Source organism: Pinus tabuliformis, chromosome 2_2 (genome assembly GCF_031772625.1).
Source record: "Pinus tabuliformis cultivar Carrire ecotype Pingquan chromosome 2_2, CPIR1, whole genome shotgun sequence".
Lineage (NCBI taxonomy): Eukaryota > Viridiplantae > Streptophyta > Pinopsida > Pinales > Pinaceae > Pinus > Pinus tabuliformis.
The window spans coordinates 123,653,912-123,675,954 of record NC_142300.1 but is presented as its reverse complement, the minus strand read 5'-3'; the positions used below and the strand labels follow the sequence as shown (position 1 = coordinate 123,675,954).

At 39.4% G+C, this 22,043-nt stretch overlaps 1 protein-coding gene across 3 annotated transcripts in view; it reads left to right on the top strand.

The window, feature by feature from the left end:
• Window positions 1-22,043, top strand: part of LOC149191650 (transcription factor E2FA-like) — a 244,080-nt gene that overhangs the window by 77,489 nt on the left and 144,548 nt on the right. For all 3 annotated transcript variants that reach the window (XR_016254296.1, XM_089404384.1, XM_089404385.1), the window contains exons 2-6: window positions 1,755-1,947; window positions 2,082-2,141; window positions 2,275-2,360; window positions 2,501-2,589; window positions 2,676-2,730. Coding sequence is in view for 2 of the 3 variants with exons in the window: in XM_089404384.1 (XP_089260510.1) it covers window positions 1,755-1,947; window positions 2,082-2,141; window positions 2,275-2,360; window positions 2,501-2,589; window positions 2,676-2,730 (483 nt within the window). In the remaining variant the exon portion in view is untranslated. The remainder of the gene's footprint in view (window positions 1-1,754; window positions 1,948-2,081; window positions 2,142-2,274; window positions 2,361-2,500; window positions 2,590-2,675; window positions 2,731-22,043) is intronic.

Sequence of the window (22,043 nt, the reverse complement as noted above, 5' to 3'; positions counted from 1 at the left end):
GATCATTCATGAGTAAATGTGATGTCAATTTAATCATAATGTTTAAACTTTAAATGTAATAAATTATAATGTATCATGTATGCTTTATGATTGCACATAACATTTCTTAAATGTCATATATATATGTATATCGTGTTTCCATGTTTCCAAAATTTTGGGTGGGGGGGGGAGGGGGTTCACGTTTCATCCCTGTGCCCGTTTTGAAAACTTGTACTCGTTTCCCTGTTTCGTGCAACTTAGTATTAAATTAATGAATTGCATAAAAAATGAAATATAAAAAAAGATTCAATTTAGAAAATAAAACATTTATGGCTTACATGATGATGATACAAATTCAATCATACAACTAGTGCATATAATCAAAAGAGCATTGAGTTCAACCCATCTCTAAACAAAAAATACATCATCAAAGATGCTCTAATTAGCCTCTAGAGTCTGAAAAATCATACTACTACAAATCACTTGTTCTACCTATCTTCAAAATCATTGCCTATATTGGGAACCTCATCATCATTATGACATTATCACCTTCTAAGCATTAAAATAAAATATTAAAAGCTTAACATGTCAAATTGAGGATTTATTTGATTGATGGGTACATTTTTAATAGGGCCATGACAGAGGAATTCAACAATTACTGCTGTCAACATCAAGGTATATAGAGGTCTTTGTGTTCTTGATTAAATGCTAGTTCCATACTCTCATACATGATAGAATAGTATCATACATGAATAGAATCATATGGAAGCATGCAATCCCCCGAATACTGAAATCCTAAAAACTGTTAAAGTCTGCTGGTTTTTGAGTGTGATCTAAAATTCTACTTTCTCCATATGAAATCCAATGAGGTTGGAACCACACTCAAACATCCTAAAACAAAATCCACTTCCCAAAACTTGGAATCTCTTCTTAATCACTCTTTGCTGCACGCCAAAACCTCTGAGGGTTCCGAGCCTGTGACTGAATTGTGTGAGAATGAGGCAAAAAAATGATTTTAAGAAGTTGCCGGCTGCTTTTTCACCGGACACGTGTCTGAATTTCGAGACACAAGTAGGGCTGGTGTCTGACACGAGTGAAACTCATGTCGTGTCTGACATGTTAAATACATGACATGGGGGTAAGGGTGTGTCATGCTTCTTGGTATTGGGCTCATCATCATGGACAGGAATTAACATTCTGAGCTCATACCTGATTAGGTCTCTCACGATTAAATAATGCACATATAATATCCTGCTTAGTTCATTGTCTGGAATATTTTCATTGTCATTATGCACTCAGATCACTGTTTATGGTTGAAGCATACATATATTCCATAGTTCGGCTGTGATGATTAAACACTGTACTAATGATCTCTGTTTGGTTCATTTGATAATATAATTTTTCTATGAGTGGCTGCAAATCTTTGGCTGGCCAGTATGGTCTCGGGTGGTTTGGTACCAAACCAGCCCGCTGATCTGAGTTGACCCAGTGGCCTATCAACTCAGCCGGTTTGACCAGTTCTGTGTTGGATTGGGCTGAGTTTTAAAAGTATGGTTTAAAATTGATCAAGGTTATTTTTTTAATATTTTCCTCAGTTACAAGTGTTGGTTGTATGTAGGTGCCACTCCTCAATTTGAAAATCCATAAGATGTGCACGAGAGCCATTTTAATTTGGATGTTCTTTTATACTGTTATTGGCCATGCAATGTAATTCCTGTTGTTTGCATAGAGGTTATTCTGGATATTCAAAGTTTAATCAGCAAGTCAATCTGCAGGGAAAACGGAGAGCTGAAACAGAGGAGGATCACGAAATTGAGTCAAATGAATGGCCAACAAATCAAGGATATGCAGAGGCAGTTAATAGTCCCATACTTACACCTGTTTCAGGCACAAGTGGCAGGCGATATAATCGGTCAAAGCTTGCTAAGAGTACGAGAACTGGTCCTCAAACACCCGGGTCAAACATTGGTAATGCTAAAATCATATTTATTGCAATCAACTGTCTTCTAGTCTTGCATTTTATAATACTGATCTAACTAGATCTGAAAAAAATGTTCACAATACTGACAATGCTTATTTCATTCCTGTGTTTTCTTTCTTAGGCTCTCCTTCTAGTAACGTGCACACTCCTGTCAGTACTTGTCGCTATGACAGCTCTCTTGGTAAACTAACTGTTATTTAATATAAATAGCTTGGCTATGTTGATTCAATGATTTCGTAATGAATTTTCAACTCTTCTTGGGATTCTATTTGGATCCAGAATACATGATAAAAATGATTGCTGTACACCATCAGGATTGCTGACAAAGAAGTTCATTAGTTTGATCAAGCAGGCAGATGATGGTGTTCTTGATCTCAACAAAGCTGCAGATACTTTAGATGTAAATATCTCGGTGTATCATTTGATTTATCTATTTCATTTGTTTTAGATCATGGGACACTTCACTTAATTTTAGTTTGTATATACAGTAAACTTTGTCAAGTAGCAATATTTTCTTACTTATTGTTTCACTTGTTACAGGTCCAAAAAAGGAGGATATATGATATAACGAATGTTCTTGAGGGGATTGGTTTGATTGAGAAGAAACTGAAAAATAGAATACGCTGGAAGTAATTATTTACACTTGTTTTGTCTGTAAGGTGTGCTGTATTACTATGAGTTTGTGACCAACAAGTTTCTGACATTCGTATGACAGGGGCCTTGGTGTTTCAAGACCAGGAGAAGTTGATGATGAAGTTGCATCCTTGCAGGTATTATGTTATTGCTTGGTGACTTTCAATTCATTGAATTTCCATACAGAATGGAAATTCTAATTGAAGATATCAAAATCAATTCAGCAACATCAGTACTTGAAGTAAATTAAGAAACCGCCACAAGCATGATAAATTGTTAAATTGTGGTATGTTTTATGCTTAAGAGCAATTTACTTCAAGTTTTTTTATTAGCTCAATATCAATTTCCAGAATTGCAATCATATCAACATGATAGTAAAATGCAGATAGAACATAAATATAAACAGTAGAAGACAAGCCAAGACAAGAGACAGAAGATGTGGCACTAGCCATGGACTAACCCAAATGCAGGGGAACCCTTGATCAATTTTTATTTATTTATATTTTTCAATAATTCAGCAGAGAGAGAGATAGTACAAATTCACAATTCTGTAATTTTATGACAGCAGCAACTAAACCGTAACCAGCAAAGTCAAATCTGGTCAAACAGCTCACAAATGACCTCAAGTCAACCTTGGTCAACTCAGCCTCCAACAGCAATGACAGGGAACCCAAAACAGTCCAAGAAAGATGGTCAAACATAGGTCAATGCATGTGCAGCCCTGCGGTAAACCCTCAACAGTCAATGCTGGTCAAATCCTGTGGTCAAACAGGGGTCAAAACTTGTTGTCTAGAACTGCGGCCTGCTTGGAAGAGGCTCCCCACATTAATCTGAAGTCAAATTGACCTCTTCGCTGGTCAATGCATTCAAACCCAGCCTAGTTGCTCCTTGGTCAACCTAAGTCAACACTGCTGCAACAGCCCTGCGTCCTCATTCCCACGTGAGAGATAGCTTCTCCTCCTATGCATACCCAATCAAGCTAGGGGAGAGAAGAGATGAGAAGATTATATGAGTGGTATAATGCCGCAAGGTCTCCTCTTTTTATATGCCATGTTGGGGTTAAACTGGGTGTAAGAAACATTGTTTAGCTTGTTGGCAGACCTTGACAAATTGTCAAGAAATACAAATAAATTCATATCTCCATGAATACATGTTGGAATCGGATGATTTTTAGATCAATTCTACACCTCTCGATGAGAGGAATCCAAGAAAAATATCAGTTGCCATAAATGAGGTGACCCACATGGAGTTTGGCCCTAGTTGCCAATTTTAACACTCCCTCTCAACTAGGGAGAACTCCATCTGCTAATCCATCTGTCTGTCCGTACTATCTTTGCCATCAAATGCATTGCTCTGCTGAACTATGAAGAAGAAGAAGTGATCGAGAATGTATCATACCATCCTCTACTGACCCGAATTCAGTTCTAGATAAAAGAGTGTCTAATAGCACTCTTATTGACCCGAAGTCAGTCCCAATGAAGAGAGTGTGTCATACCACTCTTAATGATCTGAAATCAGTTACAAAAGAGAGTGAATTATATCACTCTTACTGACCCAAAGTCAGTTCCCAATAAAGAGAGTGTCTCATACCACTCTTACTGACTCGAAGTCGGTTCCAATTGATACTTGATCAATGTCATCCTAGCATAGGGAGTACGATAGGTACACGATGCGTCCATCGGTACTACTATGGTACCTATCTTCATTTCCCTACCCATTGGCTAGATGAGAGGTACTTCCCATGAGTCCCAGACTGCATGGGTAGGATGTCTCGGCAGGAGAAGGATGAACCAGTCATCTTGCCTACATGTCGCCACAGGGTATCATGGGGGAAGGCTGAACAATTCACCCTATACATAGCGCACCACTAGGAGAGGGTGAGTCACTCTATGGTCGCTCATTGCTCCAAGAAGTACTCCAAGCCCCCTCGGAGCTCCCAGAGCTCCATGTATGTATCGTACAGGACCCTCATAAGAGGGTCTCTCCACGACTCCTAGTCATTCTCAGAAATTCAAGAATTTGACCTTTCCCAGGGGCTTAGTCACAATGTCGATGACCTACTCATCATTCCCAATATGATGGAGCCTTATTGCTCCTCGTTGTACCATATTTTGGATAAAGTGGTACCTAATATTGATGTGCTTGGAGCGATCATGAAATACAAGATTCTTTGATAAACGAATCCCACTCTGGTTGTCGCAGAGGATCACGGTAGTATCAAGCGTATGACCAAACAACTCACTAAAGAGCTTCCGCAACCAGACAACTTCACAGGAGGCTATACTCGCAACAATGTATTCGGCCTCAGCAGTGCTCAAAGCCACCAACTTCTGCTTCTTGCTCATACAGGATATCAAAGCAGAACCCAAAGAGAAACAACACCTGGAAGTGCTCTTTCGGTCCACCACACTGCTTGCCTTATTAGCATTGGAATAACCATGCGACCTCACATCTCCGATAGTGTATCTGAGCCCCTGAGTGATTGTTCTCCGAAGATATCTCAAAAGATTCTTAACACCAATCTAATGCAGGAGCATCTTGCTCAGAATATTATTGTTCATTTGGTTGATTTAGGGGGTGATGTTTTTAATTATTTATAGGAATCTTGTATAGATTGAGTGAGAAATCTATGTGTGAGGTTTTCAATTGTGAAATATTCTCAACTATGTGAGAATATCAGGGATCATTGATATGTGTAGATCTCGTAGAGATCTTAGGGATTACGAGATCCTCGAATAGGAATTAGTTGAGTGAATTGTGGGAAAAATCATGGATTTAGTATAATCCATAATTATGTAATTATTCCTATAAATTGTGAACCTGCGTGTTGTGATGAGAGGCCAGAATGCAATGTAAATCAGGTGAAGATTGTTAGAGGATAGTGTTACAGAGTGTTAGAGAGAGCTAAGTAGTGGAGTGAATAGATCAGAGCACGAGATGTTCTGAATGTATATGTAATTATTGTTATGAATGAAAGGAGTGTTGTGTTCAAAACATGTTTTGCGTGATTTTTATTATGTGATTTGATTCTTTAATCGTAGGCTGAATCCTCTGTTAATTACAATGAATCGTTAATAGCCTGGATATGTTTCAAGGTCACAAAACTAGAGACAGACTAAACTTGGCAGAAGTGCTAAGTTTTGGCGGAATGAAGAAACCCTGACCAATTCACGAGAAACCCAAAGGAAGAGCGGAGATCGTCGGATCGGCCAGATCGACGGAAGATCTGAATCGTCTGATCGACAGACCAATAGATCTAACGGTGATCGCGTGCTAACAAGCACATACATCGATTCTAAAAACGGACGCGATATATTATAAAACTGAGTTAATAGCTTAGTTAATCGTGACCGTCAATTTGAAAGGGGCATATCTGACGGTAGTCATGTTGGAAAATGCACAGAGTTTAGTCCAAATTTCGGACGCGATGAGTTATGAACTGTGGTTTAATTCGGTTGGATTTCGGATCGATTGTAGCTGTTGATTGTGAAGGTATGAGATTTGACGGATATCTCTAGAAAATGATCGCGAGTTAAGTTAATTTTTGGACGCGATGAGAATTGAATTGGGATTTAATTTGTTTGGGATCCATGGTATAGATTAGGGTTTGTTAGTTTAATTAAACAAGGGTTTAATTAGTTTAAGTCCGGATTTGTGTAAAGGGTGCAGCTCCGCTTCATCAAAGATGTATGTGGGCCCATAACCCACAGGTCCATGCAGAATTTTGGAAGGATGCAGTTTTGCTGCATCACAATCCAATGTCAGTGATGAGGCCCAAACATATATTGGCTCAACGTGTTGATTGCAAAACATATATCTGAACGAGAGTTCACCAAGAACATCAATGCTCCAATAAGTTGTCGGTTCTCAGAAGCATTTCCCAATACAGGTCCAACAACACTACCGCATAACTTCTTGAAGTTAAGCTCCATCGGGGTAGTCACAAGCTTGTAGTCCACCATACCAAATTTCTCCAATATCTTCACCGCGTATTTTCCTTGAGATAAGAAAATTTCTCCTGGCTTTTGCTAGACCTCCAGCCCTAGGAAATAGTGCATCGGTTCTAGGTTGTTCATCTCAAATTCGGAAGCCAACTCCCTCTTACATTTGTGAATGAGAGGGCCTGCACTTGTCAGAAAGAGGTCGTCAAACTACAACCCCAGTATGAGAGGCTTATCATCTTCAACCTTAAAGTAAAGGTTCAGATCGACTTCACTCCTAGTGAATCCCAACTTCATCAAATAGCTATTGATCCTCTCATACCAAGCTCGGGGTGCTTGCTTCAGCCCATAGAGGGCTTTCTTCAACTTGCATACATGAGATTCTTGATTATGAATCTCAAACCCCTCGGGTTGTTCCACATAGACTTCCACTTTAATCGAACCATGCAAGAACGCGATCTTGACATCCATCTGTTGTAGGTTCCATCCTTGCGAGGTAGCAAGGGCTATGATTGAGATGATGGTGGTGTATCGGGCAACAGGGGCAAATATCTCATCATAATCTACACCTTCCTTTTGAGAGAAGCCTCGAGCAACAAAGCGAGCTTTATACTTTTCAACACTCCCATCAGCTCCATGCTTGATTTTGTAAAGCCATTTTGAGGTGACAACTATTTTGTCTTGGGGTATGGGGTCCACATCCTAGACATCATTCTTCATGATGGATTCGTATCCTTCATTCATAGAATCCTTCCATACTTGATGCTTTACGGCTTATTCGAACGATGAAGGCTCGTTTTGAATGATGGTGCTCATAACGGTCAAGTATCCCTGATACTTGGTCGACTTCTTGCTTTCACGGAAAGTCCCTTTGGGTGCAATATGTCTGTCGGCATCTTCAAGAGTCCCCCTTAGCCATGAGGGCCTCTTCCTAGAAGAGGAAGGCTCTTGCGGAGGGGGATCATTAAGATCCATAGGTCCTTCGACACGGTTATCGCTTCATCTTCCTTCATTCGGCTTCCTGGTGTTAGCTTCTTTATCTTTCCTTAAAATAGGAAGATTGTCAACCTTGCCAAGAGCGATATCTTCGTCAAAGGTGACAACATGACTTATTTCCACTTCCCTTTGACTAGCCACATAGATTCTATAGCCCTTAGAATTTTCGCTATAGCCCACAAAGATTCCTTTCTTTCCAGATGCACCCAATTTGCTTCTTTTCTCTTTCGGCACATGAAAATATACGAGACTTCCGAAAATTCTAAAATGAGAGACATTAGGTTTCTTACCAGTGAACATTACTTCGGGATTCCTAGAATCCATTGCTTGATGAGGGCATCGGTTTTGAACATATACGATGGTGTTCGTAGCTTCGGCCCATAGAAACTTCAGAAGCCTTTGATCATGGAGCATGGAACGAACACCTTCCATGATCGTACGGTTCTTCCTTTCAGCCACACCATTCTGCTTAGGAGTGTATGGTGTTGTGGTCTCCCTCTTAATGCCAACGTCTTTACAAAAGTCATGGAACTCATTGGATTCATACTCGGTCCCATTATCAGTCCTTAAGATCTTGATTCTCTTCTTGGTTTGATCTTCGATCAAGGTTTTGAAGTGACGGAACTAGGTGAACATTTCATCCTTCTTATTCAAGAAGTATATCCAAGTTTTGCGAGAATAATCATCTATAAAAGTGAGATAATATAGATATCCTCCTAAAGAGTTCACGGGCATCATACCAAATATGTTGGAGGCCTTGCTATGGCTTGAGGGGAATGGCCCCCTTTTGAGCTTTCCTTCGGCACATCTCGAACATGCACCTTCATGCTCTACTTTGAACTTAGGCATCCCTGTTACCATCTGTCTTACATCGGGTAGAACCTTATATTGGAGGTGTGCAAACCCCCGGTGCCATAGTTCAGATTGATGAGATGTGTCCCAAGACATGACTCCCAACGGACTTCCTCCAACTTGATATATAGAGTCAACCTGGAACCCAAGAGTGAAAGCATCTTTAAAATTATTTTTCCAAACATGTAGCTTGCCATCGATGAATGCCACCTTGTATCCTTTGTCTTCCATTGCCAAAATGGACACTAGGTTCTTCTTGAGATCAGATACATATAAGACTTCTTGCAAATGGATTGTGTTACCTTGATTTAATTGAAGAGTAACATTCCCTACACCCTTTACGGGATAGGTGGAATTGTCTCCAAGAATAATCTCCAAGTTTGTCTCCTTCTCTATCAGACTTGGGAGAGCTTCTTTGTAACCAGTGAAGTGCCTTGAGGCACCACTATCAATAAGCCAATTTCCCAACGAGTTCGGAGGAGAGGTAGTGGAGAGGGCCGATATCAGATAATTGATGTAGGAGCATGAGACTTGGAGGGAAAATCTTCAAACTTATTCCAAAAATCCAAAAAAATCTACAGGCAAAGGAGTGGGGTCCTTTAGCCAACAGTTTCCATGTTTTTCTAGTTAAGATAGGGATAAAATTAAGAATAAAAGCATTTTGTAATAATCGCTTATGGATAAGCGATAATAAGTTCTTATGCATGATTGCTTTAAATCACTCTATGTAAAATGCATGCTTTTGTATGGATAAGGATCGAGAGGGCTTATCTATTAATTATAAAATGAAATAACGGGACGCTCTGAGTTAGAGAGTGCCTGGAAGTATTATCATCTGAGAAAACCTCTCTCTGTGCATCTGAATTGATGGTTCTCTGTTCACTAATATTTTTATGCGTGTAACAGTTCCGGTTCTGTTAATTCTGAGTTTGTTAATGGTGATACGGTCTAGTTCTTCTTATCGACATTTGTTTTAAGCCTGCTAATGTGTTTTTCCTTTATATTTGCACGCCTGTTCCTCTTTACATGTATTGTTGAGTTTCATGGCGGAAACTCTGTTTACACAAGAATTCTATGAAAAAGACTTAATCTGAACACAATTCTTGACTTGAATTATTATTGAATCTGGTTCATACCCGTATTGGGTCCGAACCCTTTATCGCATCGCTGAGTGAGAGCGGGACAGGGCTAACCTTTGGAATCGCCGAAGTCCGAACTCCGACAGTGGGACCCGAACCACTATAGAGAGGAGCGGAAAGGTTATCGGGTCCGCGATTGTTACCGCATCGCCAGATCGGAGCGGAAGGAGCCTTGTATTGGGAGCACTGGAGTCGCCGATTGCGATCTTTGTTTGCATCGCAGAAAGGAACTCTGGAAGGGCCAATTGTATTGCCGATAGTGTAATTCTTCGGAATTAACACTATAGTGGGACAATAAAACGCCGATAGTGTATTGTCGTTCCTTCGGAATGAAAGCCCTCTGCTCGTGTATATTGCGTTATAAACACATTTTCACTTGTTTAAAAGCAACAATAGTGTATTACTGTAATTCCTAGGGAATTATAGTCCCGGTAGAGGATAAGGGGCTATGTGTAATAAAAAGCGCCGATAACAAGGGTTGGGGTTATTATAAAGGGAAGAATGGTTATATGAAAAAGGGAATTACTATAACAGTCAGTGTAGCAATCGATGATTGATACCCCAACAAAAGGAGAGGGAGAAATCCGGCCAGAAATTGAAGAAATTATATCAGACTTCAACTGCTTTTCCATATTGCTTGCACCTAGGCCACCATTAGTGGTATCAGAGCAGCTAGTTGGCATTGGATTGAATCTCAGAAGCAGGAGAAGGAAAGTTACTATGGATTTCAGATTTGGAAGAGGACGAGGACGACTTGTTGCAAACATTGAAGTAATGGAAGCTGTGCAATAGATGCAAGCTAGATTGGATGCATTAACAAGAAGCAGGAACATAGATAATGGAGATGTTAGTGAACTTGAGGTTGAAGCTGCAGAGGAGGAAGCTGTAGCAGTTACTCCTGAGGTGAGGTTCTTTTAGTCAGTGTTGAGATCCACATCCAGGCCAAAGACCGAGGTTCCAATATATTTAGGAGGACTGAACCGAGAAGAATTGTTAGACTGGATTGATTGCATGGAGAAATTTTTCGACTATGAAGAAACAAAAGATGAGAAGAATGTCAAGTTTGCTGTCACCAAGTTAAAAGGCCATGCAACGCTTTGGTGGGATGGTGTGCAGGCAAAAAGAAAGGGACTTGGCAAGCGGCCTATCAAGAATTGGAGTAGGATGGTAGCAAAGCTAGGAGGTAAGTTTCTGCCAAGTAATTATCAGCGAACCTTGTTCAGATAGATGCAAAATCTTAGACAGAGGTCTTTGACAGTGAAAGAATACACAGAGGAATTCTACAAGGTAAGCATAAGAGCTGGAGAAGCCTAGGATACAGATGAGAAGGTGGCTAGATATGTGAATGGCCTTAGGATGGACATTCAAGATGAGATAAGTCTACTGTCTCCTAAAACAATAGAGGAAGCTTATCAGATAGCACTGAAAGCTAAAGAAAAACTCATGAGGAAGCAGTCTGCTAGAGGGAGAGGTACTTTCCAAGGAAGGGGAAGTCAAGGTGGTAGAGGAAGATCTACAACACCTAAAGATGGAGCTAGCAGTAGCTCAACCCAGCATGCACCCACAGGAGGTGATGCAAGAGGCAGAGGGAGTTTTTCTACAGGATGAGGAGGCAAAGGAAGAGGAAGAGAAATAAGATGTTACAGATGTAACAAGCTGGGACACAGAGCTTTTGAGTGCCTAGAGAATGCAGAAACAAATCAGAGGAATGCCATTGTTGCTGAAGCTGAGGGAGAAGCAACAACAACAACAGTGACATAAGAAGAAAATATACCAGAGAGGAGAATCTTTGGTAGTTAATAAAGTTTTGCTCAAACCAGCAAAGGAGATAGTTGAACCATCACAAAGAAAGACTTTATTCAGGATAGTGTGTAAAGTCCAAGGGAAATGTTGCCAGTTGATCATTGCTAGTGGCAACACTGATAATTTGGTTTCTACAGAAGTGGTGGAGAAACTGACGCTGAAGACAATGAAACATCGAACACCTTACAAGGTGTCGTGGTTACAAAAGGGACATCAACTGTTGGTAAATGAACAATGTGAAGTGGAATTTTAGGTGGGCACGTATAAAGATAAAATTGTATGTGATGTGATGCTAATGGATGTGTGTCACATATTGCTTGGAAGATCTTGGCAATATGACAGAGGAGCCATGCATGATGGGAAAAGAAACACCTACAAGTTTGGAAAGGATGGTGTCAATCATACGTTGCTGCCTTTGCAAGAAGAAGATGTACCAAGAAAGAAGACTGATCCAAAAACTCTGTTACTAGGAGGAAAGGAATACTTGAAGCAAATTGAAGAGAATGAGGTAAATTTTGCTGTAATTTGCAAGCCCAAGGTAATAATGACTTCTACTAAAATTTCTGATTTACCCATTGAAATTCAAGAAATGTTGGAGAAATATTGTGATATTATTGTTGATGATTTGCCAAATGAGTTGCCACCCATTAGAAGAATTAGCCATCATATAGATTTGATTCTTGGAGCAAGTCTACCTAACAAAGCAGCTTATAGAATGACTCCTACAGAAAATGAAGAGGTTAGCAAGTAGGGGCAAGAATTACTTGATAAAGGACCGATCAGAGAAAGCTTGAGTCCTTGTGCAGTGCCAACAGTGTTGAGTCCAAGGAAAGATATAGGCTGGAGAATGTGTAGAGATTCAAGAGCTATCAATAAAATCACAATCATGTACAGATTTCCTTTGCTTAGAATTGAAGATTTAATGGATTGCTTGAGTGGAGCAAAGAATTTTTCAAAACTAAATCTTAAAAGTGGCTATCATCAGATAAGGATAAGAGAAGGAGATGAGTGGAAAACCGCTTTTAAGACAAATGAGGGATTGTATGAGAGTAATGCCTTTTGGGTTGTCAAATGCACTAAGTAAGTTTACGAGACTCATGAATGAAGTTTTTAAAGATTTATTTGGTAAATTTGTAATAGTATATCTGGACGATATATTAGTTTACAACAGGTCTAAGGAGGAGCATATGAGGCATTTGAATTATGTCTTACTAAGGCTACAACAGGGGAAATTATTGCTGAATTTGAAGAAGTGTTCATTCATGAAAGAGGAGCTAGTGTACTTGGGTTTTGTTATCTTTGCTGAAGGGCTAAAGATGGATCCGGAGAAGATCAAGGCAACCATGGAGTGGCCTTCACCCAAAAGTGTTTTTGAGGTAAGAAGTTTTCATGGTCTTGCTAGTTTTTATAGAAAATTCATTAAGAATTTTAGTAAGATCAATGCACCTATTATTGAGACCATAAAGAAGGACAAACAACCATTTATATGGATTGCTGAAGCAAAAAGAAATTTTCAGTTGTTAAAGAAGAAAATCACTGAAAAGCCCTTTTTGATTTTACTTGATTTTAGTAAGCCTTTTCAAGTGAAGTGTAATGCCAACGGAGAAGCAATTGGAGGTGTTTTAAGTCAAGAAGACAGACCAATAGCTTATTTTAGTGAAAAGTTGAATGATTCAAAAAGGAAGTATTCCTCTTATGATAAGGAGTTCTATGCAGTTGTGCAGTCATTAAAAAAATGTAGGCATTATCTAATGTCAAAAGAATTTATTCTTTACTCAGATAACCATGCACTATAATATATTATGCAGTAGCCAAAGCTTAGCTGGAAACATGCGAAATGGGTGGAGTATCTTCAAGGTTTCCATTTTGTTTTGAAGCATATAAATGGCCAATCAAACAAAGTTGCAAATGCCTTAAGTAGAAGAAGTGTATTATTTCAAGAGAGTCAAATCCAAGTGTTGGGTTTTGATTTTCTTAAGGAATTATATGAAACAGATCCAGATTTTAAAGAGGCATTTGAGGCTTGTAAAAATCCTGTTTTGATGGATAGGAGTAGATGGTTGGATTACTTCTTACAAGATGGACTGTTGTTTAAGAAAAATCAGCTGTGCATACCAAATTGTTCAATGAGGGATAATTTAATAAAAAAAAACATAGTGGAGGACTTGCAGGACATTTTGGTGTAGAGAAGATTTTTGAACAGTTGAACACATTTTATTTCTGGAAAAAATTGGAATCTGAAGTGGAGAAGTATGTGAGAATTTGCAAAATCTGTCAATATGCAAAGGGAAGGAGCCAAAACACAATTTTGTATATTCCATTACCAATTCCAGATAGGCCTTGGGATATCATAAGTATGGATTTTGTTTTGGGCTTACCAAAGACTCAAAGAGGTAATGATTCAATTTTTGTTGTAGTGGATAGATTTTCAAAAATGACACATTTTATTCCATGTTATAAGACTAGTGATGCTTCTCACATTGCTAATTTGTTTTTTAAGGAAGTTGTAAGATTGCATGGATTGCCTAAAAGTATAGTCTCATACAGGGATTCAAAATTTGTTGGACATTTCTGGAGGACATTATGGAGGAAATTGGGAACTAAATTAAGTTTTAGTTCTGCCTATCATCCACAAACTGATGGATAGACTGAAGTGGTGAACAAGAGTTTGGGCAATCTTTTAAGAAGCCTTGCGGCAGAACATCCAAAGCAATGGGATTAAGTGTTGGCACAAGATGAGTATGCATATAATGACTCTCCTAACAGGAGTACAGGACAGAGTCAATTCCATATTGTTTATGGAATGCATCCAAGAGGAGTAACTGAGTTAAGAAACTTGGGAAAAGAAGAGATGAAAAGTGCAGAGGGTGAAGATTTTGCTTCAGAAATGCAAGCAATACATGAACAAGTGAAACAACAGTTGCAGGATAGCAACATCAAGTACAAAACCAGAGCAGACATGAAGAGAAGAGAGGTGAAATTTGAAGTTGGGGATTTGTTTTTAGCACACCTCAGAAAGGAGAGGTTTCCAAAGAGGGAGTATAATAAATTGAAATTCAAGAAAATTAGACTGTGCAGAGTGTTGAGGAAATTTTCTGCAAATGCTTATGAGATTGAGTTACCCTTTGAAGTTGGAATATCACCTATTTTTAATGTTGCAGACTTGTACAAGTATGAAGATGAAACTGTAGATGATACAACACAAGATCAAGAGGCCCAAGAGATTGACTGGGTAAAACAGTTACCCACAACAATGAATTTGCAGCCAGAAAGAATTCTGGACAAGAAGATGTTTAAGAAAACAAGGGGACAATAGTACTTTCAGTATTTGGTAAAATGGAAGGATTAGCCAACCATTGAAGCTACTTGGGTTACATAAGACATGCTGTAGAAATTGGGCAGTTTTGTAGATGAAATCATGGACAGGAGCCCATGAAGAATTTTGTCCTCGGGAGTTTGATGCAGGAGCATGAGACTTGGAGGGAGAATCTTCAAACTTATTTTGAAAATCCAAAAAAATCTACAGGCAAAGTAGTGGGGTCCTTTAGCCAACAGTTTCCATGTTTTTCTAGTTAAGATAGGGATAGAATTAAGAATAAAAGCATTCTGTAATAATTGCTTATGGATAAGCGATAATAAGTTTTTATGCATGATTGCTTTAAATCACTCTATGTAAAAGGCATGCTTTTGTATGGATAAGGACCAAAAGGGCTTATCCATACAAAATAATGGGACGCTCTGAGTTAGAGAGTGCCCGGAAGTATTATCATCTGAGAAAACCTCTCCCTGTGCATCTGAATTGATGGTTCTCTGTTCGCTGATATTTTTATGTGTGTAACAGTTCCGGGTTTGTTAATTCTGAGTTTGTTAATGGTGATACGGTCTAGTTCTTCTTATCGACATTTGTTTTAAGCCTGCTAATGTGTTTTTCCTTTATATTTGCACGCATGTTCCTCTTACATCTATTGTTGAGTTTCGTAGTGGAAGCTCTGTTTACACAGGAATTATATGAAAAAGACTTAATTTGAACACAGTTCTGGACTTGAATTATTATTAAATCTGGTTCATACCCGTATCGGGTCCAAAACCTTTATCGCATCGCTGAGTGAGAGCGGGACAGGGCTAACCTTTGGAACCGCCGAAGTTTGAACTCCGACATCCGGACCCGAACCACTATAGAGAGGAGCGGAAAGGTTATTGGGCCCGTGATTGTTATCGCATCGCCAGATCAGAGCAGAAGGAGCCTTATATTGGGAGCACTGGAGTCGCCGATTGCGATCTCCGATCGCGTCGGAGAAAGGAACTCTGGAAGGGCCGATTGTATTGCGTATAGTGTTATCTACACCGATAGTGTAATTCTTCGGAATTAACACTATAGTGGGACAATAAAACACTGATAGTGTATTGTCGTTCCTTTGGAACTAAAGCACTCCACCCGTGTATATTGAGTTATAAATGCATTTTCACTTGTTTAAAAACAATGATAGTGTATTACTGTAATTCCTAGGGAATTATAGTCCCGGTAGAGGATAAGGGGCTATGTGTAATAAAAAGCGCCGATAACAAGGGTTGGGGTGATTATAAAGGGAAGAATGGTTATATGAAAGAGGGAATTGTTATAACAGTTAGTCTAGCAATAGATGACTGATACCCCAACAAAAGGAGAAGGAGAAATCCGACCAGAAATTGAAATTATATCAGACTTCAGTCGCTTGTCCATATCGCCTGCACCCAGGTCACCAATAATACTCATCTTGCTTATTTTTAACAACATTTGATTCATACTTGGAGTTATTTGCTTTCTTGGAGGGTTGACCACTTCCTTGATTTCCTGCATTCCTGTTTCCTTTGCCATTGAACTTGCCATTTCTTTTATTGTGGTTGGAGTTGCCCCTAGAGTGATTTTGATCATCATCATGTGATGTGTCCTTTCTATTTGGACACTCCCTCGCATAGTGGCCAAATTGATTGCAAACGAAGCATCTTCCCTTCCTTCCACCCTTCGATCGGGGTTTTCCTTTGAAATGACCTTTAGAACCAGAATTATTTCTCGTTTTGGCATGAGAGGAGAAAGCAGTGGGGTTGCCTTTACTTGAAGGCATTTCTTGCTTCACCATCCTCGTCTCTTCTTGAATGCATCTCGATATCAATTCTTGAGATCTCGGAATGCGATCATTGTTGAGAAGATTGGTTTTAAATATATATCATTCGGATGGGAGCCCTCCAAGGGTAGTGATAGTTAGTTCCCAGTCAGGAATGACTTCTTTGATTGATAGGAGATCATTCTTGATTTCAGTGATCCTTAAGAAGTAGGATTGAATATCCTCATCCTTGCCCTTCTTAATATCCTTCAGCTTATTTTTGAGGAACAAAACTTGATTTGCATCACTAACTTTAAACAAGCTTACTAGTCTGTTGTAGATCTCCTTGGAGGTGTTTAGCTCGGAAATGTAGGCCACCAAACGCTTGTCAATTGAGTCCTGGATAATCTTCTTCGCTTTGACTTCACCTCTAGTGTGCTTGTTCTTTGTAGCAGTCGATGCATTTGATGGAGGCTCCGTAATCCTACCCCTCACATGGCCCAATACTTCTTGCTCTTCCAGTGGTAGATCAAGAGACATCTTCCATCCGTGATAGGCAGACTTCTTCGGTGATTGCTTTTTCTCTCTTGCTTGGGCTTCGTTTTCACCTCAGCTCTGATTCCATGTTAAATTATGGTATGTTCTATGCTTAAGAATTGCAATCATAGTTTTAAAAACCGGCCTAGCTAACCGATTGCCAGTCTAATCGGCCAGTTAGTAGGCCCACCGGTTGGAACCGAAGAAAAAACCCGGTTTAAGAGGCTGGATGGCGGAAAAATGGCCCTAACCAGTCCTAACCGGCTGGTTTAGGATAGAATGGGCCTAACCGTCCGGTTCCGTCCTAAACCGGCCAGTTATCGGCCATGCCCACCGAGGCCCCACTCAGCACATTTCTCAATGAGGTTTAGGGGTTTTGGAGGGAAACTAAGGGTGCTTTCCCTCCAAAAACACCCTCTCCAAGCCTTTAAGAGGCCCCTCTCCCTTTCATTTGTCTCACACATTTGATTTGGAGTGTTTATGAGTGTTTGTGAGCTTGGAGAGTGTTGAGTTTTTGCTGGAGTAGTCATCTTGGAGTTGGAGTTGGAGATATTTTGGAGATAGTTTGTACCTGTCAGTGGAGTTGGCATCTTCAAGAGGAGGCTAAGGAAGTTAGTTTGCATTTCCAGGTAAGGATTTTCACTTGAAAATTCCTCATTTGACCGCTGTCCATGAATTAATTTTTTTTATGTGTTATAAATTTATAAACTTCTCACCTCTATCATCTATGCTATGAACTCTCTAGCTCTATGCTATCAAATTTTTTAGCTTGCATATGCATTTGTTTTCCTACATTTATCTTTGGTTTTCCATGTTGCTTAGCTGCAATTTTTTTTAAATGGCAGATTTCTTTGCAAATTGTTATTATTTCAAGAAAACATGGCTCCAAAAGGAAAGCACAGTGCATGGGCTCATTGTGATGTAATTGATGGAAAAATGATATGCAAATTATGCCATAAATCTATTGGAGGTGGGGGTATTCCTAGGTTGAAACAACACTTCGCTGGGATAAGAGACCAAGTAAAGCCATGTGATGCACCAAATGCACTGTTAGGTCCTATTAGGGCAGAATACATTTCCAAGCTTGAAAAGTTTTATGAGGATAAGGCTAGGGAGAAGGCCATCCAAGATGACATTGCAAGGAAGAGGGAATTATTAGAAGCCATGAAAGAGAGTGGGTATGATGATTATGAGATTCAAGACTAAACTTCTATCCCTTCCACAAATGACCCCTTTCACTATCTTCATCCTTCTTGTGGCCAACCATCAAAAAGGAACAAAGAGAACAAACATCCAAAGTTTTTTCTCCTCTTCTGCCAACGTTGCCTCTTTTAATCCCACTTCCTCCCAGCCAAGTCGTCAACCCACTTTGGATCAACATTGGAAAAAACAATGTAAAGAAATTTCTCATAAATACATTGCTAGATGGTTGTATGATTCAGAAATCCCATTTAATGCTGTTCGCTCACCTTATTACCAAGCTATGTGGGACTCTGTTATAGCTGCAGGAAAAGGCTTCAAAGGCCCTAGTATGCATGACTTGACAGAAGCTCTTTTGCAAAAAGAGATATCTTCCATTGATGAGTATTTGGTTGAGTTTAAAGATTCATGGCTCAAAACAGGTTGTTCCATCATGTCAGATGGATGGACCGATGGAAAGAACCACATTATCATTAATTTCCTTGTTTCTTTCCCTCAAGGAACCATGTTTTTGAGATCAATTGATGCATCTGATAAGGTGAAGGATGCAACCCTTCTATTTGAGCTTTTGGATGACATTATTCAGGAAGTTGGGGAGCAACATGTTGTGCAGGTCATCACCGATAATGCCTCAAACTATGTTCTTGCTAGAAAGATGCTTGAGTCCAAATATAAGACTATATTTTGGACTCCATGTGCTGCACATTGCATAGACCTCATGCTTGAGGATATAGGCAAAGTGGAGTGGGTAAAAGACATTGTAGAGCATGCCAAGTGCATTACAAAATACATTTACAACCACTCATGGGTATTGAGCCTAATGAGGAAAAACACTAGGGGCAAAGAGCTTGTTAGGCATGCAATTATGAGATTTGCAACTCACTTCCTCACGTTGCAATGTCTTAATGGTCAACATAAAAACTTGCAGAAAATGTTTTCTTGTGAAGAATGCTCTGAATCTCGGTAAACAAGATGGAAAAGACACCAAAAAGAAAGTGTTAGACAATTATTTTTGGAAAAGGTCTGTAGAGCTTGTGAAAATTACCGAGCCCCTTGTTAAGGTGCTAAGGATGGTGGATGGGGAAAAATTGGTCATGGGCTACATTTATGAGGCTATGGATCAGGCAAAGGAGCAGATACGGGTAGCTTACAAGGACAGGTTAGCAAAATATGGCCGTATATGGGAAATCATTGATAATAGATGGAACAATCAACTCCATTGTCCTATACATGCAGTGGGGATTTTTTGAACCCAAAGTATCATTATAAAAATTGGCTAGGAGATCTGCATGATGGGGAGGTCAGAGCTAGATTGATTGATTGCTTGGAGTGCATGGTCCCTACCCATGCGGACCAGTTGGAAATACATAGACAACTTACTGTTTTCACTATGGCAGGTGGTACTTTTGGCAAAAACTTGGCAAAGATGGCAAGAGATGTGGACCAACCAGGTAAGCAATTCCAATTTCCAATTTGTTTTTCTTTTCAAGTTAAAATTGTTTACGTTCTTTACATTTCAAATTATAAACTAAGTTACTAAATAATTTCTTTTTCTTTGCATCACATTGGTGGGAGTCATTTGGTGGTCAGTGTCCTCAATTGCAAAAGTTTGCAATTAGAGTCCTGAATCAAACTTGCAGTGCTTCAGGTTGTGAGCGCAATTGCTCTGTTTTTGAGCACATATACAAGAAGAAGAGAAATCGTTTGGAACAAAATCGATTAAATGATCTTGTTTTCGTGCAATACAACCTTCGACTAAGGAGGAACCAAATGATGAGCAAAACACCTGATCTAGATCCCATTGTGTTGGATGATATTGATCCAACATCAGAAGGGGTGGAGGAGACTGAAGATCCAGTGTTTGAGGCTGATTTTGATATCGACATGGCTTTAGCGGGGGATGAAGCAGATTATGTGGCGACATCAGAATCAGGATCAATTGCGACATCAAGGAAAGGCAAAGAACCAATGGAAGGCACTAGTCGTGCAGGTCGACAAACTCGTGCTTCCTTTATGGCCACTTAGTCTATTGTTATTGGTGGGAGTGATACTAAGGTTGCAGATCAGGCTGAGGCATCCTCAGACTCTAAACCAGATGGTGTCTATGTAGCTCCTGATGATGATCTTGTGGCTAGTAGTGGTGATGAACTTGATGATTGATCATGTGTACATTGTAGACTTGTACTAGGCCAATGGCCTCATAGCTTGCAGCATTGTTTTTGGACTTTATAGGCCATTTAGAGCCTCATTGCTTATGTATTTTACTATTTTGTCAATGATATGTATTGCACTCGGTGCCATTTTGATATATTCACCTTTACATGGTATACAAATGAACAAACTTTGCATATTTTGTCTCTATTGGCTTGGAATCATGGTTTTAAATCTTAAAAATAGTTTTGTTTCATTAAAAATTAATTATGTAATGTATTTTTCTAAAACTGGTTCGTTTAGACCAAACCAGTCCTGGTTAGACCGGTTCTGGTGGGTAAACCGGTTCATTAGGTGGGCCGGTCTGGTCACTGGTTCCGGTTTTAAAAACATTGATTGCAATCATATCAACATGATAGTAAAATGTAGATAGAACATAAATGTAAACAATAGAAGACAAGCTAAGACAAGAGACACAAGATGTGGCACCAACCCAATGCGGGGAAACCCTTGATCAATTCTTCTTATATTCTTCAATAATTCAGTAGAGAGAGATAGTACAAATTCACAATTCTGTAATTTTATGACAGCAACAACTAAACCCTAACCAACAAAGTCAAAGTTGGTCAAACAACTCACAAATGAATTCAAGTCAAACTTGGTCAACTTGGCCTCCAACAACAATGATAAGCAGTCCAAAACAATCCAAGAAAGATGGTCAAACAGTTGTCAACACATGTGCAGCCTTGCGGTCAACCCTCAACAGTAAACGCTAGTCAAATCTGTGGTCAAATAGGGGTCAACGCTTGTTGTCCAGAATTGTGGCTTGCTTGGAAGAGGCTCCCCATACTAAACCGCAGTCAAACTGACCTCTTCGTTGGTCAACGCAATCAAACCCAACCTAGTTTCTCCTTGGTCAACTTAAGTCAACGCTGCTGCAACAATCTTGCATCCTCTTTCTTCCCCGCGTACCCAATGAAGGTAGGAGATGAGAAGATTAGATGAGTGGTATAATGCCTCAAGGTCTCCTCCTTTTATATGCCACGTTGTGGTTAAACTGGGGGTGAGAAACACTATTTAGGTTGCCGGTCGACCTTGACAAATTGTTAAGGAATACAAACAAATTCATATCTCCATGAATACATGTTGGAATTGGATATTCGTTAGATCAATCTTACACCTCTTGATGAGAGGAATCCAAGAAAACTATCAGCTGCCATAAATGAGGTGACCCACATGGAGTTTGTCCCTAGTTGCCAATTTTAACATAAATCAAGACACAAAAACTTCTTATCAACAGTCAAATCATAAGCAATGTTTTAAAACTCCGACTTCGACTTCAACTCGGCCGAGGGTCGACTCCGGCTCCGACTTTGATCCGGTATTGACTCAGTCGGCTGGATTTCAATGACTCGGTTGTTGTAAAAATACATTAAATATTTTTTTATAAAAAAACATAATTTTAAAGATTTTCATTTATGTTTCCAAACACACAGCATTAAAATATAGATAGAAGACAACATGTGATCAAAGTAGGCTCATGAATATATCCATTATATCAAAATGGCACCTAGTGCACTGTCCAATACATACATGATGATGATATAGAGATCAAAATAAAAACACATAACCAAGGAGGCTAGAAATGGCATTATCCTCCAAAATAGATTGTAAGTCATCAAGGAACTAATACAAGGGTCCAAGAGTGTTCCTCACTCCAAGAAAGTCCCAAAGTGCACGTGTACATCTT